At 48.9% G+C, this 13,756-nt stretch overlaps 6 protein-coding genes across 6 annotated transcripts, besides 20 other annotated features; all 6 read right to left on the minus strand.

The window, feature by feature from the left end:
* On the minus strand, window positions 1–654 carry Tc00.1047053510181.9 (myo-inositol-1-phosphate synthase, putative; the record flags this gene model as incomplete). The annotated part of the gene is made up of 1 exon (XM_807352.1): window positions 1–654. A coding segment is annotated over one exon (654 nt), but the record flags the coding sequence as incomplete, so codon positions are not given.
* Window positions 1–2,041: a sequence feature (heterozygous, Esmeraldo-like haplotype).
* Window positions 668–699: a sequence feature (AT_rich).
* Window positions 768–790: a microsatellite.
* Window positions 798–854: a sequence feature (GA-rich).
* Window positions 1,091–1,145: a sequence feature (GA-rich).
* Tc00.1047053510181.20 (delta-6 fatty acid desaturase, putative) lies at window positions 1,329–2,603 on the minus strand (the record flags this gene model as incomplete). The annotated part of the gene is made up of 1 exon (XM_807338.1): window positions 1,329–2,603. The coding sequence occupies one exon, from the start codon at window positions 2,601–2,603 to the stop codon at window positions 1,329–1,331; it is 1,275 nt and encodes a 424-aa protein (XP_812431.1).
* Window positions 2,042–2,805: a sequence feature (areas merged during assembly that could not be assigned to a particular haplotype. This can correspond to areas where the two haplotypes were merged or to regions with more than two copies in the genome that were merged during assembly.).
* Window positions 2,713–2,780: a sequence feature (A-rich).
* Window positions 2,806–13,756: part of a sequence feature (heterozygous, Esmeraldo-like haplotype) that runs on past the window's edge.
* Window positions 3,147–3,167: a microsatellite.
* Window positions 3,401–5,329, minus strand: Tc00.1047053510181.30 (ATP-dependent DEAD/H RNA helicase, putative; the record flags this gene model as incomplete). The annotated part of the gene is made up of 1 exon (XM_807339.1): window positions 3,401–5,329. One exon carries the CDS (start codon window positions 5,327–5,329, stop codon window positions 3,401–3,403), a length of 1,929 nt encoding a protein of 642 aa, XP_812432.1.
* On the minus strand, window positions 5,538–6,224 carry Tc00.1047053510181.40 (hypothetical protein, conserved; the record flags this gene model as incomplete). Its single annotated transcript, XM_807340.1, has 1 exon — window positions 5,538–6,224. The coding sequence occupies one exon, from the start codon at window positions 6,222–6,224 to the stop codon at window positions 5,538–5,540; it is 687 nt and encodes a 228-aa protein (XP_812433.1).
* On the minus strand, window positions 6,764–9,349 carry Tc00.1047053510181.50 (nucleoporin interacting component (NUP93), putative; the record flags this gene model as incomplete). Its single annotated transcript, XM_807341.1, has 1 exon — window positions 6,764–9,349. One exon carries the CDS (start codon window positions 9,347–9,349, stop codon window positions 6,764–6,766), a length of 2,586 nt encoding a protein of 861 aa, XP_812434.1.
* Window positions 9,442–9,484: a sequence feature (T-rich).
* On the minus strand, window positions 9,958–11,802 carry Tc00.1047053510181.60 (chromatin assembly factor 1 subunit B, putative; the record flags this gene model as incomplete). Its single annotated transcript, XM_807342.1, has 1 exon — window positions 9,958–11,802. One exon carries the CDS (start codon window positions 11,800–11,802, stop codon window positions 9,958–9,960), a length of 1,845 nt encoding a protein of 614 aa, XP_812435.1.
* Window positions 12,375–12,382: a microsatellite.
* Window positions 12,383–12,411: a microsatellite.
* Window positions 12,545–12,584: a microsatellite.
* Window positions 12,783–12,920: a sequence feature (A-rich).
* Window positions 13,011–13,047: a sequence feature (CT-rich).
* Window positions 13,051–13,105: a microsatellite.
* Window positions 13,211–13,250: a sequence feature (A-rich).
* Window positions 13,493–13,519: a sequence feature (A-rich).
* Window positions 13,520–13,541: a microsatellite.
* Window positions 13,542–13,650: a sequence feature (A-rich).

The raw sequence follows: 13,756 nt of genomic DNA on the forward strand, positions 1-13,756 counted from the left end.
CTCATGCACCTTCTTAAATGTGCGGATGTCGGACCGCAGCTTCTCCACTGCCTCCCACTTGTGTTGCACGGATAAAATGTTATCGGCACGCTCCTGCTGATTTTCCGCCACAAAATCCAGGTCAAAAACGGCAGGCAAGGGCTTCATGTCCCGCATGTATTCATACAGTGCATCCTGGAGAGCAACATCCAACACCTGAGCACGGTGCATCGCATCGACAAGGCTCATTCCACTGCAATCCCACCCACCAATGGCGAGATCATTCGGGTTTATCATCGGCACAACATCCTTCAGCGGTACAAACACCTCCTTCATGTCACTTGTCATCCCCAAATTCAGCGTGCTGGACTGCGTGATGGATCCAAAATAGTTTGGATGCAAAACCCCCTTCTTTGTGCGCCACGTTAATCCATGCTTGTTGGCCAGAATACCCGCTGTCACGGTTGATCCATTGTTCCCGCCCCACCCCACCATCATGAGACCACATTTCGCTCTTTTTCGAAGTGTGCGAAATCGCAACGCAACGTTTACCGGCCCCACAATCACCTCCTCCTTGGATTCCTTGACGCGCGTCGTACGGTACACGTATTTGGCTGTTATGGCCTCCTCCGTGTATTGCACGTTGCGATCACCCTGCACGCGAACAGTCGGCATTCCACCAGTAGACAAAAAATAATGATAATAATAAATTTATTTATTCCCTTTTTTAAATAATTTCTTTACGTATAAATAAAAACAACAAGAACGAGAGTAAACCCTTTCCCTGCATTATTATTATTATTATTATCATGAGGTGCAGAGGGAGAGGGTGGAAAGAGAGGGAGAGAAGGGTGACGGAGAGGCCAAGATGGAGATCACTTAACCGGTTTTCCACGCAATGGAGAGTCATGAAGTCAAATACATATTGTAAGCCTCGAGATTAACACATATATGGGAGAGTGGGAGTGGAAGCACAACACAGAGACAGTCAAATAGGACATTTCTTTTTTTTTTTTTGCGTTGTTGCTCGCCATTTCACCCACACCGGCTGATACTCCCGGGGGGTCGGCTCTCCCTCCAGATAAATTATGACGTACTTATTTGAATACATAAAAAACAAGGGAGAGAAGGAAAGAAAAAGAAAAATAAAAGAAGAAAGGTAGGAATCTACATTTATAATTCAAAACGACCCGCTCAGTGAATTAAATGGAAAAGAAAAAAAAGTGCAAATCAACATGCATCATTTCTTCGTCTGCTGACACTTTTCCTTTTTCTACCACAAATCACGACGATACGCCCTGATGCATGTAGACACATTTCCTTCTCTCACTTAGTTATTTGCCCCCGCCTTATTTTTTACCTGCCAGCTCCTCTTCCTTGCCATGCCCATACGTGTTCAGATGTTTCACGGTACTGGCCACATTATCCCACAGTGTATTAAAATAAATGTAAGAAACACCATGCTTTAAACAAAAGTCCTTTACGATGGGAGCAATGTAGTGATAATAACTGTGATGAACACGTGGGAAAAGGTGGTGCTCAATCTGGTAGTTCAGGCCACCATTTATGTGGCCCAGCCACCACCCACCCACACTGCTGCTTGTCTCCACCTGAGCTCTCAGAAAGCACTCACCGTCACTGGTTCCTTGCTTCTTCACCCCGGCAAAGTTGTGGGAAACCAGGAAAAAGAAAGCAAGATACATCCCACCCAAGATGTACTGAAAAAATGACCCCAACAATGCATCAAATATGCTGGGGGCATGCAGAAAATTAAATGCTAAACGTAAAAGAGGTATTGTCGTCAGGAGACAGCTGAGTCTCCACTCATCGCGGAGTAACCAAAGCCTCTTCTGCGGCCCAGACCACAGAAAGAAAAAATTTGAAGCCACATGAATAGGCCCAAAGACGGCTTCAAGGAACAGGAAGTAAAAATGCTGAAGACCATAGTAATAGCGCTTGGGAACAAAACGGTGCAGCCTCAGCAAAGGAATTTCCAAATCAAGATCACGATGCGGATCATTGGTGTAGATGTGATGAATAAAGTCATGATGAATAATCCAGCTCATAGAACTGCCCCCCAGTAGATCTTGCATCAAACCAAAAACTCTGTTGACGACAGGGTTCCGACTCAGTGCCCCGTGATTGGCATCATGCTGCACATTCAACCCCACCATTGCCATGGCGAGTGATTGAAGAAGCGTTAGGGAGTGTGGACGCCATGCGAAGACGGCGTACAAGTCCAGGCTCAACACAAGTAGGCACCACACTGCAGCCTTAATGAAGTAATACCAGGGAGCAAATCCATTCGTGGGCTTCAGAATCGGCCGCACTCTTTCACAAAGCTCCAAGTACAAATCAAAGTTGGGCGTGTCTTCTTCGGCGATCAGTTCACACTTCACTTCCGCTGCCGCCACTTGCATTTGCTTGTACTTTGTATGGGGGAACCGCCGGCGGTGGTAGCTGACAAATATGCGTGTGGCATCGGTGCCATTGGCCATTTTAATCATCATGGGACCGCCCGGATGAATAGCGGCAAGCTTCATTGTGTCGTAGTACACACCGTCAATGCGCACCACATCCGTCACACCCGCACCGACGGCCTTCTCTGCACTCACCTGCGGCATTTTCTTTTCCTCTTCCCACACTCTGCTATTGAAGCGATGGATGTTAGCAATAGGCCCCTAGAAAAAGACAAATGTTACTGCAAAACAATGACAAGCAGTTGCCGGCGTCAAAAAAAAAAAAAAAAAAAAAGAAGAGAAAGAAGAGAACGCAAGACAAAAAAAAAAAAAAAAAAGAAATGAAAGCAACCACAAGGTAGCCTCAATCCAAAAGGAGAAAAAGCCTCTCAGCAAGGGGAGACAGAAACAGGGAGAGAGTAAGAGCGGAAACGATATGTGAAGAAGAGATCACAACCTCCAATTTTATTCAACATGATGCGACGAGACAAAAACGCATATGAATTGAGGTGGACTTTTTGACATGACCGAGAAAACGTGTCCGTTACAACAAGCTCTCTTGCTTTTTTTTCCCAAAGGAACTCAAAGCAGCAACACCAGGACCACGGAGCCCAATGGCAAATTATAACGTGCGGCAAATCAAAACGTCATCTTCCCCCTCTTTTTTTCCTTCTTATCTTCAGAAACTTCTCTTTTCCAAAAGTCTACAAAAAAAAAAAAAAAAAAAAAGGCCTCATTCACAACCTCAGTGCATTTTCATGAGTGCCGCTGATGACGCAAATGGAATTGGAGCCATCAACAACATCCACCTCCCTTTGTATACCTACGAGAGAACTGTATTTCTTGCCGAGCTGCGCCTGTGAGTGGATCCCGCTAACGGGTGATACACACATTTATGCATGCATGTCTGCAATGCAGGGAAATGAACGATCCCCGCATCCTCATTTCCCTCCTCACCAACATTAAAGGGGTCGAAAGTTTTTATTTAATCGCTCCTGCTTGTAGTCAGGGAAGCGCGGCATTCCACGGCCCATCACAGGGTGATGACGCTGTGGATCGCCTGAACGGTACGGCCGTGTTGGGTGGTAAAACAAGGAGCTCTTGAACGTGTCAACAAGTGACTGATTCGCGTATTCCTGCAGCTTTGGTGGAATCAGCTGCTGCGTTTGCCGCAGATGTGCCACCAACGGCTTTGCCAGCTTGACGCTTTCTGGCTGGAAAAATGTATAGCAGTATCCGGACACTCCGTGCCGGCCACAGCGTCCACTGCGGTGCACCCAAGTGTCAAACTCCAGCGGAGTGTCATAGTGAACGACGTAAACAACGTTATGAAAGTCAATCCCACGACTGAGTATGTCTGTGCACACCAGGCATGTGGAGACACCGCTTCGAAAAAGTTTTAGAGTTCCCATCTTCCCCGTGGCTGAGGAGCGGGAGGTGAGGGTCGTGACGTGCAGATCCGGCACAAGTTTCTGCAGCTGCTCAGCGACATAAGCCACATTGTGACGCGAGTTGCAAAAGATGAGGGTGCGCTGGTCAGGACGGAGCTTACCCGTGCTGTACAGCCAGGCCAGCTTGCTAATCTTCTCTACCTGTGACACCATGAACACGACGTGGGTGATGGCTGCACTAGCGGTCGAACGACCGTCCACAAGCGCGTGTCCAAGTTTGTCCGTTTTGACGTCAGCGAGAACAAAACGATGGGATGGCAGCAACATCTGTTCCCTCACCATTTGATACGCCACCGGAGGCAGTGAGGCGCCGAACAAAAGTCGCTGGGGCCGATCATGCCCTTTGGGGAGGGCACCGAGAATAATCTTCACTTTCTCAAAGTGGTTCACGGAGACCAAATCGTCCACTTCATCCATCACGAGCATCTTGACGCGCCTCAAACTCAGCTTGCGCTTGTAGAGAGCGGGCAGCATAGTCTCTGGTGTGGTAATGAGCACATCACAGCCCTCCAACGCATTCAGATGACGTTTTTGTTCTTCCGCGCTGGAGGCACGCACGAGAAACTTGACTCGAAAGTCGACGTGCAGTTGGGTACATAATTGATGCACCTGCATCGCCAACTGAGACGTGGGTACGAGAATCAGCACGAGAGGCTCCGCCACTGAGGTCAGCTCATTGAGCCACATCGCTCCTCGCAGCTGCTTGTCCAGCAGCTCCGGCACGGGCGGGTGCGGGGTGCCTGTCATGGGACACACCTTCACATCTGCGATACCGAGTTCACAGTAACGACAAATCTCCCCCCGCGCAATCTTTTCTTTCAGCAACGTCTCAACATTGGACCGGCTTAACTCGTTGTCGCTGCTGTCAGCGACGGCACCTTCAATTCCCCTCGCATGTAGAACTAAACGCAACATGGAGGGAAACACGTAACAAAAAGTCTTACCTGTCGCTGTCGGTGCAATGCAGAGGACATCGCGATGATCCAAAATCAAAGGGATGACAGCCCGCTGCACCACCGTCAAGGTTTCCCAGCGTCGCGAGGCCCGTAATTGCTGCAGCTGCTCCCGAAGCGTGTCGCTGGGGCACAATTTCTCCAACTCCTCAAACGACTGTGACGCCCCGGCTGGGAGCTCCGCTGGCATGCCGTACCTATCAGCGATCTGAACCATGTACGGGGAGCCATTGGCCCCGCTGCCATCGCCACTGAAAACCTCCTTCTTTCGATGTCTAATCTCCCCCTCCTTCATTTCCCCTGGAACCTCATTCATGCCGTGGGTGGAAGGGCCCACACCACCGCACAAAACATCGACAAGTTCCAGTGAGCCTTTACGTGAGGCACCGGTGGATGTGTTGGCATAATGGCGGGAGGAAAGTCGAATACAATTCAACGCATTCCGCAACATACAAGATGTGCACTGGCGACAGAAAAGGGGATTCATTTCCTCCTTTCCCTCCCTCCGTCCCCTCTCTTCCTTGCGCTTATGAATGCGAGGTGCTCAGCTGGAGCGGTATCAGAGGGTAGTAATCCAACAGATGAAAGAAACACAGGAAACAAAGACAAATATACGTACACATGGATGCATAAGGGGGAAGAATACAAGACCACAAAGTATAAATCCCCTAACAAGTAGAAAGCAAAAATTTATTTCATCTCTTCCCGAAGACATCATCGAGGCCCAAGCGCCGCTTCAACGCTTCGTATGCCTCTAACTCCTTTGATAGGGCTCCATCAGTCCTAACTGTATTTAAAACTTGCGGCCGCTTGGTGGCAGCACTCATTACAAGCGGCACGCCTTCAGAATCGTGCGCCTTCAGTAATGCCTGCAGATGCAATGAGACGTCAACAAAGGGCATGACATGCCACGCCCGTGCTTGGTGGAGGGCGAGAAGTATTCGTCTCTCGTCTTCCGTCACACGACGCCCTAATTGAGAGAAAACGGTTTGCTGTGCCCCCGCAGTATCGTCAATATCATCCAAGTAGCTCTGCAGTGTCCCAAGCGCTATCCGCACACTCACTGGTGACGACTCGATGCATGGCTGTGTCGAATAAAGGAAGAATACAAGGTACAAACCAAATGCGCGACTATTGGGGCTCACATCTGTCGGCAGCGATAGATACGCGGCGGCAAGCTGAAGCACATTCTCAATAACATCCATGTAGAACGGTTGCGTGGTGCTTGACCCGGCGTAGTGCAGGTACTCCACGTGCATGCGGTCAAACACGGCCTGGAACGCATCCATGTTGAGCCCATGTGGTGTCAGAACAAGATGTTTAACCATCTCATGGTAGAGCGCCGCAAAATCAGACGCGATAATATCCAACTGCTTCTCCATTGGAGTCTACAAGGAAACAAAAAAACCTTGGCCTTTATTAACGGGCATGCCGTGAAAAGAAGAAAAGACCAACAAAAGGAAAAAGCAGAAGAGGAAGAACAACACGGAGCGAAAAGAGTGTCATGCTACTTTTGGACATCATCAACAGACAAAGAGTGCAAAACAAATAGAGGGAGTTAAAGAGAGAAAAAAAAAAAAAAGCCTCCGCCACAAGAGTAGCAGTAAAAAAAAAAATGTTAGGACTGTGCGGTTTGCACATCTAAAGGGTTAATAGGTCTGGAGATAAAAAGAAATGAGCAATGAATACGCATGCATGTGTACACATAAGAAAGAATAAGTACAGGAAACAGGGTTGATGCGTTGGAAACGACTGACATATTTATATTTCTTAAGTCCCCTCTTTACATTCCTCCCCTGTAAGCATATCATTGCATATGCCAACATGCACCACAACAGGATCTCGCTTTCCCCTTTTTTTCCCCTTCCCCTCCCTCTCTGCACACCCTTCAATCAGTCATTACAGGTCTTTCGCCCAAATTTCAGAGCGCAAACAGCTCTTCTAGGGATGCCAGTTCATCAATAAGACTTCGGGCCACGTGTCTTTTCCAGCGGCGCACCCACATTGTTACGGTCTGCGCTCGCCGCTTTATTTGCGTCGCGTCGTTCGTCTGTCCTCTTGTCTTGAGCACCTCTGCGAGTTTTAACATGTTTTGCATAGCGAGCAGTACAATCGGCGGGGCGGCCGTTGCCACGGACTCGGGCGCCGAGTCAAAAATTTCGGCGCAGCGCTCAATGTCATCTGCAGCGGTTGGAACAAAAGGGAGACTCCAAAAGCACCGAAGGGCGACCTCCACCTCGCCGCGCGCAACACTCACAAAGAATTCACTCATCGTGCAAAGTAGCTGAAAGGCCTCCGCGTATGCATGCGGGATCACACGCTCGGAACATGCGACTCGCTCCTGCAGTTCGGCGGCGTGCATAAAAAGACATGTGCTCTCCCTGGATGCTTTCTGTTGAAAGGCATGTGACAGTGCTGGACAGATAATCTGAAGAGCCCGACTCAGTGCATAATTTGCACGTGCCTCATCCTTCACGAGCGCGGCGGCACGCTCCAAGACGGAGAAGACATGCACCGCAAGTTCCGTCTGGCCACGCGCCGCACCCGCTTCCGCCACACGCTCCATTGCCTCCAGGAGCTCTGTGGATGGGGTCTCTTGCAGAAGGATACCGTCGCCGCCTACACGACTGCCCCCGCGGTGCCCAAACAGCTTCGCACACACCAGCTCATTTCCGCAGTACTCAACAAAGACGTCGACGAGGTTTGTCCGCAGAAAGTAGCGAAACACGGCCGCCCCTGCATACGCAATGCGGGCATGGCGTTTGTCAACGTCAAGTAGGACAAGTGAGCAGTACTGTGGGAGGAGCCGACCGAGGTCGATTGGCACCTCCACGTCATCGCATGGCAAGAGCTGCGAGTTGTGAAAGCACATGGCGAGGTGAATGCCATCCACGTAGGTGCTGTCACCCTCAATAAGAAGTCGCAACCCAGAGGAGGGAAGTAGCGCGTGAATCAACAGCGACGCCAAACGCACTACATCGCCACGAACCAATTCTACAAGTTCCTGCATGTCATCCAGAAGCAGACGTTGCATCTCTGTGAGGGACTGGACTTTATTGTTGTCTCGCACCTCAATAGAGCGCACACAGAAAAGACGGATCCACAATGTGTCCTCGAGAGATCGTGCTACCTTTGAGGAAAGTGATGCAACAGTTGACAAGACCACTTCACTGCTCTCTCCCGTATTCCCGAGTAACAAAAGAAACAGGACAATCTGTCGATAAGGATCCAAACGAGTATCCTCCTCTTCATACAGCGGGCGCAGTTCAACTGCGGGAGGTAACGTGCTGCGCCTTGTCATGTGTGCGTTGGCGTATTCCTCAAGTTTTTTTTCCACCGAGCGGAGTCCTACATTATTGGCAACCATGGCAGCAACGTCATAACGGCCACAGCGCATGGCAGCGTAGATGTGTGCCCACGGATTCGAAGATGATGTGTATCGCTCCAAAATACTGACAACACGTGTGGCATGCATATTCTCCAGTTCACCAAACCTCTCAGGTTCCACCTTAAGTATGCGTGACAGCACAGTAATGAGCGCCTTCCGCTCTATCATGTGTCGGCTGGAGGCAACAAACGTCAGGGTTGTGCTGGCAGAGCCAAGTTGTAGGATTGGCTGCACAATCTGCTCCACCGTCGTCCAAAGAAGGGCAATGTCATCTGTAACAGACGGGGCGTCATCCGCAACATGGGCGGCAAAGCACCTTATCCACTGCAATGGTGGTTGTGTATCAACGATATTCGCGAAGCCAGCAATTTTGTTCAGAATACGCATGGATGTGGCATCTCTTCCATTCAGTAGCGCTCTTACTCCTGCACGTGGCCGCATGGAGCCACCGGGGATTAAACTGGACGTTGACATTTTGATTCGAGAGACATCGCCACCGCCGCTACAAGCCTTCAGTGAGAAAGATTCAAATGCATCCGCCACCTCGTTGCAGCATTTTTCCCAGGAGGAACGTATGATGGTCGCGGAGCGCTTCTGCACCAAATCCTCCACGCGATGATGCATTTCCTCCATGCTGCGCCGCATGATTTCATTTCTTCGGTTCGCTACAAAACTTTCCAAAGTGCTACCCAACTCGTCATCGATCTGCTCTTGAAAAAAGGCACCAGGAGTCTTCGCGGCCGTGCCAACATCACCCGTGACTGTAAGCGGCAACTGGTTGGCCTGCAGCTGCTGCAGGAGACGCTGTTGCTCGTTGAGGTTGAACCCAAGGCTGGCCATGAAGAGTTCCACCGATGCCTGCGTCGGGCCGGTTTGCCCGGGGGTCTTCGCACGCGTCGAGATATCAGCCGCCACTTTCCGCGACGTCTCATATGCACTCAGGCCGTTACGCACCACACGTGTGTCCGTGTCATCGGCAAGCAGTTGACGGGCCCTCGCGGTAATTCGCGCAATGTTCCCGCGCACATCACCACCGGGGTCTGTAGCGACTCCCGCAGCAGTTTTCAGATTATTCTGCGACGTGAGCACGCCGCCTGACACATCGTGAAGCATAGACATGAATCCTCAAAAATATCGTAAAACGTCTGTTTTGCCAAATCTGTCTGAACCACTCAGAAACAATTTCTTTCCTTCCCGCGTCTATGCACAACTTTTCCTCTCACTTTTTTTTTTTTTTTTGCCTTTTATTTTTTTCACTCTCCCTCTTTCCTTACAGATCCTAAGAAGGTCGTGACGGTGCAGACAGTGCACATTACAGGAAACAAGCAAGGCAGTGAATAAAATACATGCGTAGACGCACGGGTAATATGAATACACAAATAAAATGGACATGCACATAAAATGCAAGAGGAGTAGAAAAAGGCAGTTCGTTTGCGTGTCTCCTCGCAGCAAAAAAAAAACCACAAAAGAAATAGTCCGCGAACAGAAAATGTTCTGGTGACGTAACATTTTTTTTGTATTTGTGCATAATACGTAAAGATGCGAAGCAAAGAGTTTTGGACAGGGCTGCTAGAAGCAGCAATACTCACACAACGGTATCCTCTGTGTGACAGACTCTATATGTCAGAGGCAAAAAAGTAAAGCAGCGTGAGAAAAAGAAGAAGAAAAGCCCCCCAAAACAGGGAGTAAGTTGGTGGCTAAGAAAATACAAAATCGTGCTGCAATTCTCAAATGTTCTCCATCAGTTCTGAAAGCTCACTGAGCGGTATCGCCCCAATAGTTTGTACACTTTCTTGCTGCTGCTTCTGCGGCTCCTCCGCCAACTTCCTCTTCTTCTTGACAGGCGCATGCAACAGGGCACCGCCACCCGAAGAGGTCTTTGCCGCAGTCGCACTGTTCGCCGCGGACCGACCTCCAGTTTCCAGCTTCTCACCGAGGCTGTGGATCTCTGACATCATGCAGCACAAACCCACCGTCACAGGCTCAGTGGAGAAGAGTGGGAGTTTGTGGGCAATCCCAAGAGAGCCACCGGTGGATATGACAGAGACGTAGCCATCAAGCGAGGCGGTCAACAGATATCTGGCATTGGGACTCCACGCCACGTCAGAGATGCTGCGCATGTGAAGGTCTGTATAGTCACTGTGGCGTACATCGCTGTCCGTCGTGTACACAACCACCGAATCCGCTGTCCAGACTGCCATTGCCATACGGTAGCTGTCCGGTCCCCATGAGCCACGAGCAGCCAAAGCGCATCGCTGCCTCTCTGCTTTGTTCGTTGCCGTTTCTTCCCCACCCCGCGCCACTTCTCTTTCACCCTCGCTTCTCCCACTCGTTTCCACACCGCTGCCGTTACCGCCGTCGCTGCCACCGTCACCGTCGTCTTCGTCAAGGGGCTGCAGGAAGCACGGCGCCCACAGCACACCACGCACCTCGGAGTAGCCGCGGATAGTCAGCCGAGCTGCTACCTTGTCCAAGGCATTGCGAGTGTACACGTAGACGCAATGGATCATATCGTCCCCTCGACGCGTTTCACTGGCATCTTTATTGTTATTTTTATGTTGATGATGTTGATTCTGGCTGTTAGAATGATGCGATGCTTTCCCGTATGGAACGGCCACCAAAGATCCATCGGGAGACCATCCAAAGCGCCGAAAAGTTGTGGCGCAAGATTCCCCAATATAATCCCCTGGCGCTTTGCGCTGTCCTGTCAAGTGCACCCGTCGTGACGCCCCTGTTGTCTTTGCGGTATGAGTGAAGAAAAGCAGCGGGGGTCCTCCACCAAAACTGGCGACGTATTTACACCACGGGTCCCATGCCACCCCACGACAGAACTTGTGGTGCACCTCCGTCAGCTGCACCACCGGCACGGTGGAGCCCTCAAGGTCGTGGATGACAACACTGCCGTCCCCACCAGCACTAAGAAGATACCGCGAGTCGGGCGAAAAGCACAAATCATAGACGTCAATCACATGGCCAGAAAGATGTCGATAGTCCTTCCACTCCTCCTCCTTCTTCCCGTCCTCATGCTTCTCTTGCCACCACAAACATATTTTCCCATCACAATGGGCGGACGCAATCATACTTCCGTGTGGGGACCAACGCGCCGTCAAGGGCATCCACGACGTCCGCATACCGGCGACAAAACTGACACATGCCGTCATGTCACTTTGACTGTTGGCAAGCCAACTATCGGTGGCTTCTGGGTTCAGCTGCCACAGACGTATATAGCCGTCACCGCCGCAAGTGACAATGCGATCCTTCTGACTGTTGTAGTCGATTGACACAATACCTTCAATGGCGACACTCTGTAAACCCAGTTGCACCGCCTCCTCATCGCGCTCACATCCGTGCCACAGGATCTCTAGCGTCCGCACACGGATGGGCTGGTAACTGGTGGACTTCATGTGTGTTGCTCGCGGCCGTGCCAATATGCCTAACCAAAGAATGGGCGAGTAAACCTCAAAAGGCAAATAAAAGACAATAAAAAAAAAAGGACCAAACACACAGAAAGAGGGGACATCATTTACAGACGATACAACCAACAAGAAACAAACAGCCGCAAGGAAAGGCATACTGCCACAAAAAGACAAACACACGCCGCCAGCCACCAACACTTCACCCCCAATAGTCAGCGCATGTGGCGGCAAACTCGCTTAATCTTGAGGCTGTGACAACCCAAACACGAGTCATTGCCTGGCGCGGCGCCACAAACTGCATTCTTGCCGCCTCGGCACCTCCCGCTGTGGCCCTCGTGACGTTGCGGAGGATTTCAGGGCCAAAACCTTACGGCTGACACCAAATTCATATTCCTCTCCCTTCACCATGCTGCCCATTCGGTGCGCAGGGCCGACCGTGCGCCCTCCGAGAAGCTCAAGATGCCCTCGGCATGGTGCGTGTAAAATAAAACCGCTGTCGGGCCACGCTGCTGATCCGCTATTTCACTTCCGAAAAATTGACGGCCTTCTCATGGATAGCATCCTAAACACGCACCTGATTGCAAAAACCTGCATTTCAAGAAAGAAGTCGTGCAAAAAACTAGACATGCAATGAGAGCAGTGGGAGAAAAAGATATTATTTATCATAATCATGGGATTTGTTTTGCCAAACACATGTTGATCCACGCCCGTCCCTCTTACAAACTCTTAAAATAAAAACAACGACGACGACAACAACAACAACAAAAAAAAAAAAAAAAAAAAACGGCAAATTTTTTTTTTCTGAGAAGTAATCTCGCACACATCCGCACCAAACATGCAACGCCGCCACAATGCATTTAAATGTATATTGTTGTTATCATAGGTAAAGAGAAAATTGTATACATATACATAAATATAAATATAAATATATATATATACTCTTTTGAAGGTTTAGGAGTATGACACTATTTCATTTCTAAACAAAGTGGCACAAACAAATTTAGACGCATTGAGTTAGATAAGTGTTGTGTGGGTGCGTGCACGTACGAGGTGCAGCCAGCACCAACAGCGCTGATACATCCCACATTCTTCCAACGCTGCAAGCCAGCATACACCTTTTTTCCCCCTCCCCTTCCAAAAAAAAAAAGAAGAAAAAAAAAAAAAAACGGAAAAGAAAGGGGGAAGGAGAAAAAAACAACAACAAAAAAGCAGAGAGCAAAAAAAAAAAAAAAAAAAAAAAAAAAAACTGATAGAAAAAAAAGCAAAAAAACAAACTTCCTTGTTAACATTACTCCTTCCCCTTTTTCTCCCTCGCACAAAAAGCACCACAGCAACAATTGTCATCCCCACGCCAACACACACAATCCCCCTCCCTCCCCCCCCCTTCTCTCTCTCTCTCTCTTCATATATATATCTATATACATATATACATATGGATATATAGGTATAGATGTATATACGTTACCGCCTCGTGTGCGTGATGTGGCGGAATTCCCTCCTTCCCTTTCAATACACGTCAAAGGCAAAATCAAAGAACATCAAAAATAAACAACTCACCCCTCAAAAAACAAAACAAGACAAACAAACAAACAAAAAAAAACAAACCGACCAACACAGCAAGAAATCAAAATAAAATACTTTTCTTCTTCCTTACTTTAAATACAACACCGGACGTATGCATTATTGCGGGTGCGTTGCCAAGTGTCGCTAAGTGCGCATCAAGGTAAGAAATACATGAATAAGAAAAGACACGCAAACACACACACACACACAGAAAGAAAAAAACAACAACAAAAAACACAAAAGTAACGCAGTTCGCTCTCTCTTTCTCCTTCTCTCCTTTTTAAAAAACAAACAAAAAAACAGCACTGCCACAACAACAACAACAACAACAAATGAAAACAGAAATCAACAAGATAAGAAAACGAAACAGAAAAAAATCAATGAAAAAAAAAAAAACACAACAACTGCAAATAATAAACCAAAAACAACAACAACAACTAACGACGGTGAAAAGAACGGCAGAAAAATTCCTCAGCAGTCATAAAATCTTTTTCAATACGTGCTGTTTCTCTGATGATGAGAACACAATGCTCTACACATCCCATCA

The sequence above is a fragment of the Trypanosoma cruzi genome, genomic scaffold (genome assembly GCF_000209065.1).
Source record: "Trypanosoma cruzi strain CL Brener 1047053516661 genomic scaffold, whole genome shotgun sequence".
NCBI classification, from domain to species: Eukaryota; Euglenozoa; class Kinetoplastea; order Trypanosomatida; family Trypanosomatidae; genus Trypanosoma; species Trypanosoma cruzi.